The sequence below is a fragment of the Indicator indicator genome, chromosome 12, assembly GCF_027791375.1.
Source record: "Indicator indicator isolate 239-I01 chromosome 12, UM_Iind_1.1, whole genome shotgun sequence".
In the NCBI taxonomy this organism is placed as follows: Eukaryota; Metazoa; Chordata; class Aves; order Piciformes; family Indicatoridae; genus Indicator; species Indicator indicator.
The window spans coordinates 17,322,461-17,342,279 of NC_072021.1; the positions used below are offsets into that span (position 1 = coordinate 17,322,461).

The window sequence follows — 19,819 nt, forward strand, 5'->3', positions numbered from 1 at the left end:
TAGCAGAAAACCACAGCTAGGGAAGTTGCTCAGAAGAACGCAATGTAGTAAAAGTTTCCATTACCAGTACATCAGCACAATAGGAAGTCACAGAAAGCCATGCCCATACAGTCATTTCATATACACAATGTTCTTTACAGCATCTGGAGTTCAGAAGCTACAAAGAAATTACTTAGATTGACCTATCTGGTTTTCAGTGTTCTCTGTGTGTTATGTCACTTTATTGCCCAACACTAAGAACCTTTTTGGTGTTTTGTTTTTTTTTTTTTTTTCCTCATGCAGTTGTGTTTTCAGTGAGTATGGTTAATGGTTTCCCTTTTTTTTTTAATTTTTGTTTTTATGTTAAAGTAACACTTTGCCTCAAAATATTTGGTCTCAAAACACTCCTGCATAAAGCCAGTGGTGCAAATTCTTCAGATAACTTGCCTTTAAAAGTCTTGTTGGATATACAATAAAAAATATCAGACATTTGTGGAACTAATACAGTGAGAAAAGCAGTTCCTTTTCTTGGCTTTGCTGCACTCCTCCTCATTGTCCCACACAGAGGAAAGAGAAAACCCCTCAAGATGTGGAAGGTTTCTTATGCTATGGCAAATTTTCAGAAACAGAGGAGAATAAACCATGTCTGTTTGCTATTGCACATTTAAGCAGAATAACTAAACGTCACTGGCTGAGAGGAAATTATTTTAGAGAATATATTTCTATCAGTTGCTTTGTGAAAATAGAAACAGAAACTCTAGCAGCATTGTGGAGGTATTCTGCATCTTTCAAGCTTTTCTAGGTGAAGTGTTTAAAAAATTGTTACTGCCTTTACTCACAACAGGTTAAGAGCCTGACAGCACTAGCTGGAGAGGTATCCAACTTGAGAAGCAGTACTGCTACAATCAGTGAGACTTTATTACTAACTGTCTTTTGTAGTAAGATTGTCAGAATTGAATATATTGCTTAAACTGTAAAATTTTTATGTCATGTTTAAGAAGTGAGTTTAGGAAGACACACTACAGAGTAAAATGACATTCAAAAATGCAAACAGATCAGTGCTAAAACAGATGGTAATGCACAGTTTGACTCCACCTCATCTGATTTTCGAGCTTCTTAGTGCTTGTTCCCAAAGGCTCTTTGCTAGAGGTCTCTATTTCACCAGGCAAATGGCTCATTACCCTTTCACTGTCTGCACTCAGGAACTAGCTTGTGGCACATCTGTACTATGCAGCTGTGCCAGTATCTTTCTGACAAGTGTCTGAAATCTGCTTCCACAAGAACAAAAAACTGTTTCATTGACTGATGTAACAAGCCTAGAAGCTGCATAAAAAAGTAGCCTTCAATTTAAAATATTAGGGTACTCCAATTTGAATAAAAAGGTCTCTCGATAGAAAATACAAAACCTTTCTCCATTTAAATGTACCTAAGTTTCTAAAACTTAAATCAGAATTTATTTTGGTAGGCACTCACTACTTGTAAGATTATAATTTCTTGAACTAAGGATGAATATTTTTTTGAAAGACTCAATTGTATTTTCTTTGACATTTTCCTCAGTTGCTTCCCATCAAGAATAAGAGGTATAGTCATAGGAGTAGTACAGCCTGTGTTTTGGCTACAGATATTATGTCTGTTCTTGTCTCATCTTCAGATGAGCAAAATTTCCTGGGCATGACAACAGAGAGCTCAAGAGGGCTAGAAAAGTCAGTCAGAGAAGTGGGATAAACACCTGGACCGATAACCTCTGCTGAGCTCTGTACTTCACTAGCTGCATTTTTTTTCAGTACTCGAAAAGGGCAATTTGATTCTGACTAAGTGTATAGCAAGTAAGCTACAGTTACCAAAAAATTTGTGCCATTCTAGATGGTTGACAAGCATGGCAGCTTAAAATTCTTGTGCCCATCTAGAGATGGGCACAAATATAGAATAAATTTGAATTTTGTATCACAAAAATATAGAAAAAAAATTAGAGGCCTACCTCTATGTATCCTTTTATTCTGAATCCTAGTATTTGGGGGCCAGGAGAGCGAGTTGTACTACTAGCAATCAGACTTCTGACAGAGTCCTTTCAAGGGCTACTTTTCTTACCCTTAGGATAGAGTAGATACAAATTTTAGGTCTGCCTGAGTCACTTTGGAAAGTGATATGTAGCATTCGTCCATCATGGAAAGACTTCTGAAAAAGTTAGCTCTCAGAAATGTTGTAAAAGCCTGGCACATTCGAGCAAGGCACCTTCATTCTCCTAGATGGTATTTAGGGGTCTAAATTCTAAACATTGTTAGTTTTGAAGGTTTGCTTATGTATGGTTTGTAATGAAACCATTTGCTCTCTAATCCAGGTGGCTTAGATACCAGACAACAGCCATGAGCTGTTTGTGTTTTTGCAGAGCACATCCAAAACTTGCCTGGCTCACTGCTGCCATACAAATGTTTGCTCTTTTCTAAGGACCTCTGAAGCCAACATGATTGAGCCTGCAGCTCAATGCTGCTACTTTAGATGTGGAAGAATCTGACTTTTGGAAAATACAAGTGTTATAAAGTAATGGTGAAGAGCAATGACATTTTTGAACTTTGATGTCACTGGTGCTACAGCTTGCTGTGTCTCACTACATTTTCCGTGTTATCTAGCTGTCTCTAATTACCGTTGGCGGCCGCATGAGGTCTTGAAAGGGACAGAGAGTTCAAGGTGTTCTCTAGACTGATGGCACAAGTGTTCAATAAAAATAAGCAAATGGAAAGCTGTGACTACTACTGCTGATTCACTTATCCAAAGTGATTTAAAGGAAAACTACATTTATCAGATTAGATTTATCACTAAGGCCACTTGCCATTATGCATTTTATGTGAAGACACCCAGGCAAAGGCGGTGGAGCCCTGAGCTATGGCTCAGCTCTTAAACATTTGAAAATGGGATGGAAATGGAAGAAATTGGAAGTCTTGTTAGAAGTGGAGGCAGAGTTGGTGGAGAAGTGGGGACAAAAGATTTTTTCTGCTTGCTCACTAGCAATGGCTTATCACTGTTTTCAGAGTAGGAGTGCATGAACTGTTATCCTAAGTATTTCTAAAACAACAGTGCACCAGACTCTTGGGGGCAGGATAGAACTTAGTGACTCAAGGAACTTGTGCTTGTGTCAGGTGTTGGCAGTGCAGCACAAATCCACTGTATCTTGATATAATAAACTATATGGTGGGTTTGTGAAATTTTGAGTTTCTCTACAAAAATCGACCTACAGGAAATTGTAAAGCACCTTGTGGCTGAAACAGTTTTTATCATTTAACTCAGTAGTGGAACTATAACAGTTCTATAGATGATTCTGTTCTGAAATGGCACATCTACTCCAGGCACTGCATCTGACTTAAACTTGGTGGCAGGGTTTGGAATACAAGTAGAGGTGGCATAGACACAGATAATTATGCTGGATCAAAAAAAAAAAATCATTCACTGAGGGTGATTTGGGAGGAATTATGGAGAGGTGGTAGACTGACATCTCCTTGTCTTGTCCACCCAAAGCCCTGCATCAAGGAGTGCAGCTGCTCAGCTTACAGTAACCACTGTGCTTCTGTTCTGCAAACTGAATTCTACATGCAGCTTTCCTTGCTCACAGGCCACGTCCTGAGGCTTGTGTGGGAATTTGATTTTAACCTTAAGATCATTGCAATCTTCAAAGCTTTGGTCCTTTCTCTCCTTCTCTTTCCACTTCTGCACATGCTGTTTAAGGAAACCCACTTGCTGCAGCCATAGCTGTTTGCAAGTACATAACTAGTAGGGTTTAGTGATCTTTACTGTTTTATACTTACTGCCAAAAGGAAGGTGAGGAACCACCTATGGCCCTAGTCCTGCTATCTGTTCCATTTTATCAGTGAAGAGCTCTCAGCATATACAAAATCTTTGCATATACAAAATCTTTGCCTGTCAATGCTGGAATTTGACTGACCTCTGTTGTAGATCCCAAAAACTAGTGGTACAGTTTACACCTTCTGTTCCTGCTTGCCACACCTATAGCAATAGTTTCTTTTGCAGAATCTGGTCTCTGAGAAAATGCACTTCTGGAGCAGTTAACCAGCACGGTGCATAGGAAAGTCTGTCACTTTGTAAGAACTTTTTTCAAAGTTACATTCAAATTAGTAAGAATTTGTAAAGATAACGAAAATAGTAAGAAAAATAAAAAGGCAAGATAAGCACCTGAGTAAAGCCCCTCTGACAGAATAATGCAGACTAGTAAAAGGAAGACATTCACTATTCCTGAAATGCTACATGCTACTTTATTTTGTTACCTGATATTCACATCTGTACCAGGCCTTATAATTTCTCACTAGGATTCACAGGTACTGTCTGAATCCAATTTAGCTTGAAAATGAAAGCATCAGCGTCCTGTTATTTTTCATGTAGAAAAAAAAGAAAAGCAGCTTAGATTCAGAAGCTGTATACCTTTTGGTGACTTTCCCTTAATTAATATCATTAATCAAAATGAGTATCCTTTCAGTTTTGAGGCACTCCTAGCTTTGTGCTTGGAAATAATAACATAATGCTGTAATCAAGGTAATTCATGAAACACACAGCTATGAAACAACACAGAAACATCACAATAATGCAAACCTCTTACATTTTGAATAAAAAGCCCACTAATCTGTGAGCTCATATTTTGGGTTAGAATGAACTGTGTAAGGTCCTGCATATCTCTCTTACTGTGAGCTTTCAGCAGAAATGCTCCTTGTCCCTTCTATCTTTAGTTCCACTCCTTATAAAAAAAAAGATCGAGGCAGGCTTTTCTCTTTCTGCCTTTGGTGGCACTTGAAATCCATGGTCTGAATACTGTCACTGTGAATAAAATAGAGCTTCCTTTTACATAAATAAAATTGAAACGTTTGGTCCCATATGCAGATAATCTAAAATGCATCAAAGCAATGATTACCTTCAAATGCTGGGCACGATATTCCAGGTTGCAGTATCTGTCAAGAAAGCCGTAGTCATAATACTGCTCTCATGCTGCCAGCAAGGTTTAGCTGATCAAGTCGAGGAGCAGCCGGTCGAATGGGTGTGTTGTGAAGTTCACACTGTCATGTAGAGCAGCATTTGCCAAACAGGCCACATACTTCCTCTCTGAGAAATAAGGAAGGCTCAAAGTCTTAGCAACAGATGAGGTTCCTGTTGCAAGTCACTACTCAAGACTGTTTTTATCTATGGGTTGAGAAAAGCAGGGAGGTTTTAAGCATATTGCATATGCTGGCTTTAGCAGATATGAAAAATGAGCAAAGTTACCTGGCTTACATTGCTTACACAAAAAGGGTTTCTCTTTAACTCTTTTTTTTCCCTCAGATACATTTATTCAGTAATGTTGAGTCCCCAGCTGTTTTGTTTTATGTAGTTTTGCTGTTTGTTGTTGTTGGTTTTTTTTCCCCAGACAGACAGAAAGAGACACAAAACTTTGTTTCCCACTCCTATTGAGCCCGAATGGGAATGCAACATTTGCTTTATTCTTTACTTGGTACCCCAAAATATTTTTGTCTGCAAATGGTTGAAGCTCAATATTAGCAATGAAAGAATGTGGAGTCAAAGCCTGTCTATGGAGCACTTTTTCACATAAGTTGTACAAAGAGCAGAAGCAGGACCCTCAGGACCTTTCTCGTCTCAGTGCCTGAGATGGGGAAACCAAGATAATAGACTGAAGTCACTCAGGAATGTAGTACTACAGATAAAAATACAGAAGTCAAATTTATTAAGGTTTGCTCTTTGCTTCTATAATCAAGGCATGATCTGAAAAGCTCATATACCTTATTTTATATAGTAAAATAAAAACAAAACAAAACCAAACCCCAAAGATGAAACCAGTCAGAACACAACAAACCTAAGTGGAGTTCCTAATTTACATCAGAGTAGCTCTGAGTAGATGCTCATTGTAATGCTAGTCTGATAATCAGGAGATACTGATCAAATTCCCAAAGCAGTGCCAAAATTTGGATCTGTGGTAGTTTCAGGAGAGTATCTTTTTTTTCTTTGATGAGCTGTGCTAGCAGTCCTTACTTTGAAGGGACAGGAAAGCATTAGGGAGCTTGATAAATAAATCAGTCTAAACACAGTGCCAGGAAAGTGTTATACCCAGAGCTCTGGGCACCTGGTTTTGCCATAATACACCATAATTATCCCCACCAGTTATAATTTGATTGTTTAGGATCTTATTGCTTTCTTTCAATCACAGGGATGTGGCATGCATGTTCCTTAATGGTATCCACTGAAGGGATGTATGATGTCTCTGAAAGTACTAAAAAATTGTGAGCTGGGAGATGTCTGCACCACACATGGGAACAGGCAGGGGCAGAACTCCATCTTTTTCTGATCCCTCTCACCATATCTGCCCTAGCTCACAGTCTTTCTGAATTTACAAGAAGTAAGGTTATGTCCAGATATGCACTCACAAATGAGGCAGGTCTCAGACTGAGCAGGAAAGATTGGTCAGACTAAAGAAGAGGTTGGACTTGCTTGATAGAACGTGCTGCCCTGTAAACACAATAAATCTCAGCCATGATTTGTGCCATGCTTTCAGAGGAATAGATGTGGTTGCAATGGAGGGAGGCAAAGAAAGTTCTCCAGTTCCCTGGACAGACTGGATCAATGGGATGAGGTCAATTTATAAAATCATAGAAGAGAATTGCTTAAGTTGTAAGGGACCTTAAAGATCAACAAGTTCGAGGCCCCCTTCCATGGGCATGTACACCTCCCACTAGACCAGGCTGCTCAAAATTGTTGCTCAGTTGTACGAGCTTTAACAATGCCAAGAACTGGGTCGTGCTCTTGGGTTACAATAACCCCATGCAATGCTACAGGCTTGGGACAGAGTGGCTGGAAAATAGCCTGACAGAAAGAGGCCTATGGGTGATGGTTGACAGATGGCTGAACATGAGCCAACTTATGCATCCTGGTCTGTATCAGGAATAATGTGGCCAACAGGAGTAGAGAAGTGATCGTGACACTGAACTTGGCACTGGTGAAGCCATATCTCAATTACTGTGTTCAGTTTTGGGCCCTCCACTACAAGGTGGACATTTAGTTGTCGGGGCATGTCCAAAGAAAGGCAACAAAGTTGGTGAAGAGTCTAGAGAACAAGTCTTATGAGGACTAGCTGAGGGAACTGGGATTGTTTATTCTGTTGAAGAGGAGGCTGAGAAAAGATTTCATTGTTCTCTACAACTACCTGAAAGGAGATTGTAGTGAGGTGGGGTTAGTATCTTCTCTCAAGTAACTAGCAATAGGATATGAGGAAATGCCCAAGGGAGGTTTGAACTGGATATTAGGGAAAATTTCTTTACTGAAAGAGTGGTCAGGCATTGGAATAGGCTGCCCAGGGAGGTGGTGAAATCCCTGTCCTGGAAGGTGCTCAAGAAAGATGTAGACCTGGCACTTTGGGACATGGTTTAGTGGGCATGGTGGTGTTTGATTCACAGTTGGACTCAGTGATCTTAAAGGTCTTTTTCAAGTGAAAAAAAATACTAGTTTATGATCATCTTTTAAGTATTCATATCCTGTTATTCAGGTCACTAATCTGACACAGGCACTCAGTGAGTCACTTGAGAGAGAAACATTGCACTTGCAGGACTGCCTCTGATTACAGCAAAAGGATTTGCTGAGAATCACTTATGAAAAAGAAATCTTCCTTTTCAAAATGCAATTTTTCTTAGAAGAAAGAGGACCTTCCCTTTTTTTTTTTTTTTTTTTTTTTTTTTTTTTTTAATCTGGGAGTAGCAATTCTAGTAGATGATTATGGGGGAAAATATTTCTATCTCAGTCTCCCTTTCCATTTCTGGACTGACCTAAGAATTCTGTTACACTTTGTGTGCTGGTGTTTGCCACATAACTTCTTAGCTGAGACAAAGACTCCTTACATTGGAGTAATCAACAAATCCAATGATTTCCAAATCCAAAAAAACAAATCCAAAGATTTCTACTTCTCCAGGTTCTTGAAGATGAACTTTGTCTGAAAGCCTGAAAAAAGATTGTCTTCACATAGAGCCCTGAAACCTTAGTTGGCTATAAGCACTTTCTGCTATGCAGGATTACATGTCTAAGGAAAAGCAATGAGGGATACTGAAAACCAACTCTGCAAGGAAAAAAAAAATGCTCCAAATTGGAAAAAAAACCCAAGCAGAATCTTCTGAAAACACTTTAAGTGCAGTCTGTTAGAGAATAACCTGTTACTCTAACTGGAAAGAAGAGTTAGGGGTCATTTAGTGGCAAATCTCTGGTTTTACAGCAAAAAATATGATACAACCAATCTTTTTAATCTGACATTAACTGAAACCATGACATCCTCAGACAGAAATAAGGTTCAGTTTTCTGTCAGTGGAGTGATCATCTTCAGGTACTAAGTGCAAAGACCACTGTGGTATCAATTTCTTAGTGTCTGTGAGTCCAGGTTAAATGCTTCATGCAAGATGAGGCTTTAGTCAGACACAAGCCATGTTTTAAGTGACAGGAAGAATTTCAGCTCAGCAGTCAGAAGATGGAAGACTCCTGCTATCCCAGAGGTCAAACCAGATGGTGTGACAGATACTTCTGACTGGAAACTGAGTACATCTGAATCAGGAGAATGCTTCTCTTTAACAACAAACAAATAATACTGTTCCGCTGGCTCTTTGGGGAAAGTAGAATTGCCCTGACATTTCTTTGGTTTGATTATTTCCATTTGATATTTTTCTATCTCAATTTTTGGGTGGTGTTACTATTATTGCTACTTATGTTGTCTATAGTGTGTTTCTGGGCAGACAGAAAGCCTTCTTTGAAAGGAGTCTGCAGCCTTGAAGCCATCACACAAACTGCATTAATTTGAAGGGAGTATGTGTGTCAAAGAGACAAACATGCCTCAAGCAGGGTTTTCAGTTTCAAATCAGGTTGGAAAAACAAGAGGTCATGATGCGAGGAGAGGAATCATTTGGGTTTGCAGAGCGTATGTGTGATAAAAATCAGTTGCAGTGAGGTTTTTAATCGTTAGATCTGTTGTGAATCAGTTCTGAAAAAAACTGCAGAAGTGAGTTTCCAGAGTAAATGAGGAATTAAAAGACATTCATCACTGCAGCTTATATTGCAATTCTTTTTTCCAGGTATGTTGGGAGACAGAAGAACAATTTACAGTAATAGTCCTGTGGTGGGTTGACCTTGGCTGCATGCCAGATGCCCACCAAAACAGCTCTATCATTTTAACTTAAGAGGGGAGAGAAAAGAAAATGAAAGGTTTATGGTTTGGGATGAAGACAGAGAGACATCACTAACCAATTACTGACATGGACAAACCAGAAAATTAGTCTACTTTATTACCAATCAAATCGGCATAGGATAATGAGAAATAAAAGCTGAAAATTAAAATACCTTCCTTCCACTCATCCCTTCTTCCTGGGCTCAACTTTACTCCCAAATTCTCTGCCTCCTTCCCCCAAGTGGCACTGGTGTATGAGGAATGGGGGTTGTGGTCAATTCATCACACATTGTCGCTGCCTCTTCTTCTGCAGGGGGAAGACTCCTCGCTCTTTCTCTGCTCCAGCATGGGATCCCTCCCATGGGAGACAGTTTTCCATTAACTTCTCCCATATGAGTCCTTCCCAGGAGGTGCTTTTCTTCACAAACTGCTCCAGAGTGGGTCACTTCTAGCAGCTTCTCCCAGATGATACCCCATTATCCCCCTGCTACCAAAACCTTGCCACACAAACTCAATACAAGTCCATAAATTCCTTTTTATGATCTCATCAGGACAGCAGCAAGAGCTCGTGTAGTGAGTGTTGGGATGGACAGAATAGCACTGGTGCAGGTGAGTGAGAAATGATGTCTTAAGAGGGAAGTTTGAAGAGGTACCAACATCAATTCAGGCTGTCATGGCCTGACACCAAAGCAAAAATTCATCTGCACATAATACCAGTTTTTATTCATTGCCTTCTCAACACTGTGAGCTGCAACCTTTCCTAGTATCTGAATTTGTACTGCCTAGCTTAACCTCTGATTTAGAAAAAAAATTGCTTACACAGCTGTTGGTCCCTGAACTGGATAGTACTGAAGGCTTTGCCTTTTATTTCTGATGCCATCACTTCTTACAGTAGTTACTATTGCCAAACATTGTAATGTTCCCACTATTCCTGTGAATTCGGGACAGTGTAATATTGCTCTTGTGGGTTGTGCAACATAGCTGCAACCACTTCTCAGCAGTTCAATACTAGATGTTTTCATTTGAGTTGTTGTCAAAAATATCATTGAAACTTCCTCTGATGACAGCAGGTCAGTCTGTAGTGATAGCTGAAACAAGAACTGCATGTGGCTTCAGTTCCCTGTCAAGCCCTTCTAAGTGGTGCTGCAATAGAAAATACCCTGTGATGGCAAGATGGCTAACATTGGCAATTTTATTGTATAGCTCATATTGTATAGAGAGATGCTTCCAAAAAACTACTCTGAGAATTACCTGAAGATCTCAGCTCTTAGTTTAAAATGTGAAGCTTCTAGCTTTTGTGCTTATAGATACAGAAGAATTCCTGCAGAATCAAAACAGGTGACAAGCAAAAAGAATGCAGTGTTTGTATTTTGGAGCTGATCTCATGATTTCTGGTTTCCTGGTTCGTGATTTCATCGTGTTGATGGTAATATGGGTGTCATGTAATGGAAACGAAGAATTCCTCATCTATTTCTGTTTCTGTCTAAATAGTCCTGTTTTTTAAAGCACACAGCTCTTTCATTACTGGCAGCTGGGACTAATCACACAAATAAATTATAGTTTTATAGGGAAAGAGGGAAATGCTGAGCATAGCTATGTTATTCTCTGTGTCCTGAGTCTGCCTCTAATGTGGCTACAGCATTTAGGGAAGATTTCCTTCTAATGTGAAAACTACAGACTCAAAAAGGAAGAAATGCAATTCTGGGCAGTCTCTAGCATCTACTCTCCTATTTGCTCCTGAGCCTTTTTGGTGAGGATGAGCAAACAATGAGCCTGAATTGTGATGTGAATTTGAAAACCAGAGAATTGGTACAGTTTTGCTTGTCTAACTTCTATGGTGAGAAAAGCCTTGTTTCTAGAGCCTGGAACATGTTTCAGATGCACAAGAGGGTATTGCTTTTAAATGCTGCTTGAATGATGTCCCCAGTTCCTCTATCACCCACTTCCAGTCCCAGTAAAAATTAAAAATGAGTAACAGTTGTGAATACCACATCTCTCTCAAACCCCAAACACAAGACATGCTTCCTGACTGTGGTTGTTATCAAAAAAGGCAACTGAGGAAGTGGCCACTACCATGGAAAACAGAAGGGAAAAAAAAAGAACAGAATAAAGAAAAGCACTTAAACCTACAGAGAAGAGAAGATATCCACAGCTAGAGTAAGGCTCAAAAAAAGAACTGCCCTCACCTCTCAAATGTATTCACAGCAGTTTGGGATTTTTTTATTTCTAGTTGTCAAGCTTGGACTGTACCTGTGCTAGCCCATACATGTCCAGTGCTGTGATGTGAAGGTTTGCAGAGAGGTCTTGTGGGACACTCCTATCCACAACATCTTACAATCAGGTTTTGACTTAGTACTTGACCCAAGGGCAGTGTTTCAATCTGTAGAGATCTAAGAGACACGGGAACATTGCACAGCTTTTAAAATCCTGGGAAGGAAGTATGTTCAAAATCAACAATACACTAGGATTCACTTGGTCCCAGTGAACTTTTGGATTCTACATCTGATCTCAGCACTTTTTCTACTAAACTTAGTCTTTAATAAGGCAACTTTCTAATTTCCAGAGACACTGCCATTTTCAAAATTTGTGAAGCTTTCAGAATGTGGGGAACAGAAACCTTTAATTTTGTTATGGTTTTAGTTTGTTTTGTTTTAAATGTATGCCTTTTAGAGGTACTGAATAGATGATAAAACATGTTAAGGAACATGTTTCCCAGATTATTGGATAAATATTGTGCACTCCAAGATCTAGTTTCTCTGTTATGCCAAAGAGGCACATAAATCCCTTCTCCAAATGAAAAACATGGAAGCTACTCTTCTGAGGGGAAGTGGCATGGCATGTTATCAATCTTCTAGTCTCTCTCATCATAGTTCTGGTGAACAAGCTCTTCTGAAGCCCAGTCAAAAGAAGCAATGTTCTCATCTGCATCCTGGGGAGACACACCCACACACTGAGATATTCTCATTGAGGATATTTTCTTTTTCTCTCATGACCAACTGAGTCAGTGCACCTAGTCAGCATCTGGCAAATATCATGCCTTGCAAACGCAAAATAGGCCACCACAAACCCCTCCTGAGGATAAACCCCATTGCTCACTTGAATTCTCATCTAAATTGAGGGCGGATGTGAGGAATAAGACTAAGCAGTGTTTATTTCTTCTTCTTTCACTCTTCTGCCTTCTAAACCAGAGATGGTTCTCCTAGTGCCCCAGGACTGACAACAATCACCTCTTCCTTTGCTTGTTTGTAGCCACCTGCATCTTGGTCATTAAACTAATAACAATGCATTTTCCAGCTTTCTTAAAAAGGAAGGAAAAACTTTTAGGAAAAGATTGTTTCTACATCCAAACAATAGCTTCTTTCTAAATATTTTTAGAAACCAATTTCTTTGGTTACAAGCTCCAGTATCCTATTAGTATCAAGAAGTCTACTTGTTTGAAATACAACAAAATGTCCTGGGTGCTGGCCAGGGCTGCACAGAATTCTTCAGGCTCAGAGATTTGAGACAATTTCAGTTCAAGGATTTCCTGTTTGTTTTCTGTTTCTTTTAACTTGCTCCTAGTTTTATGCCTTTTTTTTTTTCTTTCAGAGTTGCAGTTATGCTTTGAGTAAATTCAGTAAGAAGTTACTTGTTTGAGTAGATCAAGGTTTTTCATATCATAGAGCTAGAGTTTGTTTGGTTGGGTTTTTTTGTTTTATTTTGTTTGGGGTATTTTTTAGAAGACAAAAGCTATCTTTAACAGTTATTATAGTAAATTGGTGTAAATGTTTGGAAATGAATCATTTGAACCATGTCAGAACTATTCCAACCTTTCTGTTCTAGGTCAGATCTTATCTGATTTATGCTAATTTACCTGCATTTTCAGGAAGTAGTTTTCATCTTTTCTTGGTGAGGACCTTTTCCATGCTGGCACAGCTGTAGGAAAGAAGCAAGAGTCTGGGACAGAGTAGCCTGTGCTTTGGTTTTGAGCCTGTGCTCTGACTTTGGTTGGTCTGTAGCAGCTTGGTTAAACCTTTTGTTTTACTACCTCTTCACAACTCTTCTAAACCCTCACTACTCTGTAAGGGGTTAGCTATCTTAATGTTTCTAGCCTAAATTTTTTTGCACTCAATTTGAATAGATAACTCCTATCTGGCCCTATGCCAACATTGTCCTAAGGTATAGATGGCTCATGAATTCATTTATAAAGTTCAGCCTGCTTTCTGTTCTTGTTTATTACCATTAAGGAAGTAAAACTCATATTTAGTCTCCCCTTGAAGGATGGGCTCTCCATCCCTGATGTGACTCACAGCACTTGATTTGTATCCACTCATTTCAGCAAAGTTTTCAGAAAGATTTGTGACTTGGTTATACACATAAGATGGACACTTTTCAGAGGTGTTCCAAAACAATCATGGCAGAGCTGGAACTGGTCAAGCCTATCCTTGTCCCCTTTGCTTTGATCACTAGAACTTGGTTCTTATGATTTAAATGCCAATGTTTTGCATTTTGAAACAGGGCAGATTTTTCATCTCATCTTTTTTACATGCTCCAGGGGACTAGGAGTTTTCACAGCATGTATTGATTGATATTGTCTTTCTCTTCAAGGGAGGCTCAGCATTTTCCCCATCCTCCATTATCACAAAGAGGAGAGCACAGACCCAGGCAGCATTCTTGGCTGAAGATGTGGGATGCTCTTCATCCACCAGTGAGGAAACAGTAGCTTGCCTCCGCCAGTTGCCTGCCCAAGTCCTCAATGATGCACAGACTAAGGTACACCATAGCAGAATACCTGCCATTGGCAAGGAATCAGAAAATTTTCATTGACACAAAGCTATAAGGAGGCTTAAAAATTAAATTGGGCTTAATCCTTGTGAAAGAGGAACTGGACTATCTTTGGTGGAGTGCTGATGTCCATGACATCCGCTTTTGACTTACAAATGTTCATAGCTTGATTCTCCTTTAGACTAAATTTCTTTTACCACATCTTCCAAAATTGATTTAAATATAGTTTTTGCCTTCCTTTCCCCTCTTATGGGCCCCTGGGTGTTACTCTAGAGGAGAATTAAGTGTCTGTAACTTCAGTAACTACATTTTTTTCCCCAGAAAACGATGTATGGAGGTGTGTCAGCATTCTGTCTCTTAAATGGGAGGCTTGTCAAAGCTGCAGTATGAACACTTTTAGAGATGGAACCTTTACTCACAGATTAAAACACCCATTGGCAATACATTTTCTGATCAGGACCACCACAGAGCAAATCCCTAATTAACAATAATATTTTTATGATTATAAGGCCCTTGATTCTCTAGGCTTGTTCATCTCATTTCACTTACTGAGACTGTCAGCAAAAGCATTGTTTCCTGCCAGTGGTGAGTTTGCACTTACGTTAACTGATTACTTGTTCACTTGAAGGCTATTAACTCAGTTGTCTGAAGCATAAACACATTGGAAATGAGGAGGCCAAGCTCATTTAACTGCACTGTCATTGCTTTTCCTGCTAACCCAGCTCCTAGCTATCAGTGGCCCGTTCCAGTACTGGGGTCCAGTGATGGATGGAATTTACCTTCGGGAACCTTTAGCTAAAGCCCTGCAGCGTCCTCAGATTCGCAGAGTAGATCTGCTCATTGGAAGTGCTCAGCAAGATGGGTTGATCAGCAGAGCTAAGGCAATTAAGGTAGGAAGACACTCGCTGTTAATGAACCATTGGATGGATCATTGGTATAACTATTGTTATAGTGATGATACTAATCACATGCAGCCAAGACAGAGGCTTCATGGTTTCCATAGTTTGTGAATCATGCTCCATGCAAATATGCAAAGGCATTGTCCATCTCCAGTGAGTCCTATTTAGGCTGATTAATGACAGTATTCTGTTTGTTAATTAACATTATTGGGGGACAAATGAAAAGGTAAGAGAACAGAAGTGATTTAGCATGTATTAATATGTGGCAGTATGTTTTACCGTCTCTAAAATCCTAACTATGTTACCATTTCAGTTGTGTCTCACAAAGAAGAAAGCAAACTCATAAGTTCACTGTGAAGCAGGGCTAAGTCACTCTTTTCCCTGCCAATGTATTTTTGGGGGGTGGTTTTGGAAGCTCTTTAGTTTATCTTGCAACTAGCTGGAATCCTTGAAAGACTGCTGAATGGCTGGCAGATCTTTCACCATCTTTTGTGACAATCTTTACCAGAAGCCATTTAAGACTTAGGATCTGTACATACTCTGTTAGTGTTATCACTGTCTCAGGTTGTCAGAAAAGAACATTTTGTCCCTAAGAAGATGTAAATGTTTGGTCTACCTACTGCTGCAATTTCCTTTTAAATAAAACACTGGACCAGATTCTTTTGTATACTCCAGAAGCTATACTGCAGCAGTAAGAACAGTAAGCATTATTTAGCTTCTTATTTAGGCAATGTTTATGATAACTTTGCATCACCAAAACAGTAGAAAGTGGTGCACCTGCAGTCTTCATTTTCTTACTTTCTAAAAAAAAAAAATTGAAAGCCTCACTGTAACTCTGAGGTCAGTTGCTAATACCTCTTTAAAGGTTAGCAGAATGTAAATTATTTTACATAGTCTGCAGCTGTTTCTCTTAATCTGGCAGCAGCTGTTGTATCTACTGCTTTTGAAAGTTGTTCCTCAGTCATATATTTTTGCTAATGGGAAACACTTGTTGGACATGGAAAATTAGTCAAATAGAATCAATTTCTAGGTTAAAATGCTTTGGTTTTTAATTTTTTTCATGGGCTTTATTTTGAATGTGTTGCTTTTTTGTGCATTCATATTAAAGTCAGGTGTTTAAAGTGTATTATATTGTAGCCAAGGCAACACTTGAGAAATCATATCTCAGGTGGTGCTATTATAATGTTGGTTGGGATGAAAAATCTGAAAAAGTCTTAGAAATGCCACTTATATTTCTCATCAGTCTCTGCCTGTTGAGTCCTCTTTCGTCTGACTCAACACATCTCTGAGACCACACTGTATTATTAACGATCACTGAGAAAGGTCACCAGAATCTCTGGGGTGTTTGGAAGAACACAGTAACTAGTACCTGGGTGAAGCAAAAACCTAAGGCAGACCACACTGAGTCAGATCAAAGACCCATTTAGCACAGAATGCTGCTTTCAGCTGTGGTTAAGAGTGGACGTATATAATACGGTAAACAAATCTGAAACTTCTACTAAATGCTCTCCAAACCTCTAGCACTTTGCAGCTCAGAGACTTCCTAGCCTGATTTGATCTTTCCATATTTAATAACCATCAACTGATGCAACTAATTTTTTAATTAAAAAACTTGTTAATTAAACTTCATCTTTACTGATGTTAGGATCCACAGAACTGTTTGGCAAAGAATTCCTCAAGTTAACTATGCATTGTATGATGCATATTCTCTTGTGGCTTTCAACCATAATGTTTATTTGATGCTTGGTAGTTGATAATGTTCCCAGGGTGCTTTCTGTCTTTCTAATTCTAAGTAGCCATGATATATGTAGAATGGGGTAACAAGTGCCTAAAAAGACCTCAAGAAAATCAAAGTGTGCATGAAAGTTCCTTTGTGGAGGAACAGAACAGCTTTGACATGGAAAAGCTTATGCCAGTCAAACCCACCAGACCCAGCAACCAAATGAGAGATTCCTAATTAGATAGCAGCAATGCTTCTGCTGGTTCGTACTGAGCTGAAATGATGTGTGCTGAAGCTGGTGGAAAGATTGCTTTTGAATTCAGTGAACTTGCAGTCAGATCTTCAGTGATATACATGTCCCGGTATTTAAAATAAATGGTTTTTCAGGAATCAGAGCTCAAGGCAGAGAAGACTTGTTCCAGCAGAGGGAGGTCAGAACCTATATTGTTCCACTAAAAATGTTTCTTTGGGTTTTGTTTCTAAATTCCACGTGTGCACTTTGTTCTCAGAAATTTGAAGAAAGTCAAGGAAGAGCCAACAGCAAAACAGCCTTCTATCAGGCTCTGCAAAATTCTCTTGGAGGAGAAGACTCCAACTTCTTAATTGAAGATGCTGCTACATGGTATTATTCCCTTGAACACTCAAACGATGATTATTCATCCTTTTCCAGGGCTTTGGAAAATGCCACTCGGTAAGAAACCCATCCTAATACAAATGTATGATTTGGGTTAAGCCAGGCTTGTTGGTCCATCTCAAATGTGCCTGAAAAATTTGAGAAATTCTTATGCAAAGGAACAGAAACTGGAGAATATGACTTCATTTTCCACTGAGGTTTCCAATGACATTGGTAAACAGAAATTAACCTCATGAAATGAAAATAAAAAATTCTCTATTCCTATCTCTGCTTCTGTACAAGCAGATTTGTTATGAAAACTCTTTACTAACTCTTTTTTTCTAAGGTTATGCATTTTATAAGCTAGTGGCTTGAGTCCTAGTCTTCCTATCCACTCTGTTTCACCTTTGTTCTGAACCAAGACATCATAACCTCAAGTGCCCAGTATCTGTACTCTCAATGTTACAGCTTTCTGTGCCACTCTGAGCCTTTATATGAAACCTTAGAGACAAGATTTTCCTTCTGGTCCTCTGTCAGAGTTGCAGGGTGTTGCTCTATGGGAGCCTCAGGAAGCAGCAGATGAAGAGCTAAGATTCACTTGGAAACATTTGATCCTAGACAGTGGTGACCAAACCCATTTGGGGAAGGTTTCTGGGTGGTCCAGGTGTGCCAGTGCATTGAAATCATGGAGTAAACTAGCCAGAAGGCTGTGGGTTGAGCTTTGATGCCATTTATCAAGTGAAGCACCATGCCACATTTGCCCTGCCTTGTAGCCTATCCCAAGAACAGGCCACCCATCACTGCAGCATCTGGGGCCACTGCACACAGCAGATGTGGAAGCGCTGTGATGCATGGGCATTAAAGCGAGAACTCCTCTTCAGTCTCTTTCCATCACCACAGTTACCCCTGGGGTTATAATCCTTTAGTCAGATCAGTAAGGTTTTAAGCCATAATAAACCACTGAAGGACTTAAATTTTAACCCTTCTTCCCATCCAGAGATGCCTCTATAATTACCTGTCTTAACACAGGGCTGTCACATTTTATCATTCACATTCAGGCCAGGAATGAGATACACAAAAAGCTCCTCTGGCTTTCAGGCTACAAGTGCCTGCAACAGCCCCCTGAGCACAGGGATTACCTGCTTATTTATCATATGAGGCAAATGGCTTGGCTAATAAAATAAGTGAATGGCTTAAGGAGTCACTATGAGCAAGCAGATGGACGGGTAGTGAAACCAGCACATCTATGACAATCCTTTGCTTTAAACCCTTTGGAAATAACTATCTAGCTACAGTAGAAAGGAAGACGAGACAGCAATTCAGGAACAACTGTCACCTACACCGGTCTCATGTACATGGTGGAGAAAAGTGGGGTTTGTTTCTTGGGGGGTTTGTTTTGCTTTATGGGTATTTTCGTTTGTTTGTTGTCTTTTTAACAAAACATTTACTGCCAGCATAGATGTGTAACCAGCATAGATATGTAACCACCCAAAAATTCATAGAATGGCTTGGGTTGAAAGGGACCATAGAGATATCTACTCCAACCTGTGTGCCATGGGCACTCAACTAGGCACAGCTGCTCAAGGCCTCAAAAAATTATAACTTCTTGATATAGAACTAATTGCTAAAGTTATAACAGGAAAAAGCAACATAAATGGTTGTTATAAACTACATGCTTCATGTGTATTTTGTGGGTTTACAATATTTACACTTCTAAAATTGTTTTGGCTGACATTCTGTGGTATTCTTCCCAGGTACAAAATGACTTTCATGTTATTTTTTTTTATTTTTTTATTTCTGTTTTTTTTTTTTTTTTTTAATTTGGTTGGGTTTTTTGTTTGTTTTTTCCTTTTTTTTTTGGTTTGTTGTTTTTTTTTTTTTTTTTACTCTGGTATTCCACACCTGTAAGAAACAGCCATTCTATTGTTGTGGTTACTAATTTTTAAGTTATTTTTTTTACTTCCCTAGCATAGCTGACTCTTTTCACCCCATAGCACCAACTGAGAATCAGTTCAAGTGGTGAAATGTATCTTAAAGCATTTCTCGAGAGCTACTGCTCTCCACAGACTCCCCAGATTTTAAAGACCATCTGCTCCTCCTAAACCTTGTGCTGGTAGGCATGTGAAGAATGGTAATTTTCGTTTCATATGGGTGTTGTCAACCATAACTGTCAAAGAGCATTGTGGTCAGTCAGCCCATAGCTTGTGGTCTCACAGATGGGCTTAAAATAAACTTTGCTAAACCAAGATACCTACCCAAACAGTGCCTTTCACAGTCATACCAGTTAAATATAGCAACATGTTTTTATGCTTCTCTGACACTGTTCTTTCTTGCCATCAGTCTGAAGGAGCAGCTACTGTTTCGGAGTCGCTAGACTGAGAATTGAAACCTCCCACTTCTGCAGCAGATACATTTAGTGTGTGCTGCTGTAGTTATGGATATATAACCACTCAAAGAGTGTGCTGAGTTTTCAGGTACATGTAGAATGAGAAGTGGTGATATGTGTATATATAGCATTGCCTTGAGGAATCAAAATGAAATACTTTGCATTAAGAGCTACTGTTTCTTGCCTGTTCCTCTTGAACTACTTGTGCTCTTTTCAGCTACTGCTCACCCCACTATCCAGCCCCTTTTCTTGGGGCAATGGAAGCTAGAAAGGT

At 39.3% G+C, this 19,819-nt stretch overlaps 1 protein-coding gene across 1 annotated transcript in view; it reads left to right on the forward strand.

Moving 5' to 3' along the window:
- TG (thyroglobulin) overlaps positions 1 to 19,819 on the forward strand; it is a 137,828-nt gene that overhangs the window by 99,506 nt on the left and 18,503 nt on the right. The window contains exons 42-44 of the mRNA XM_054385312.1: positions 13,751 to 13,915; positions 14,650 to 14,817; positions 17,056 to 17,237. Of these exons, the coding sequence (XP_054241287.1) occupies positions 13,751 to 13,915; positions 14,650 to 14,817; positions 17,056 to 17,237 (515 nt within the window). The remainder of the gene's footprint in view (positions 1 to 13,750; positions 13,916 to 14,649; positions 14,818 to 17,055; positions 17,238 to 19,819) is intronic.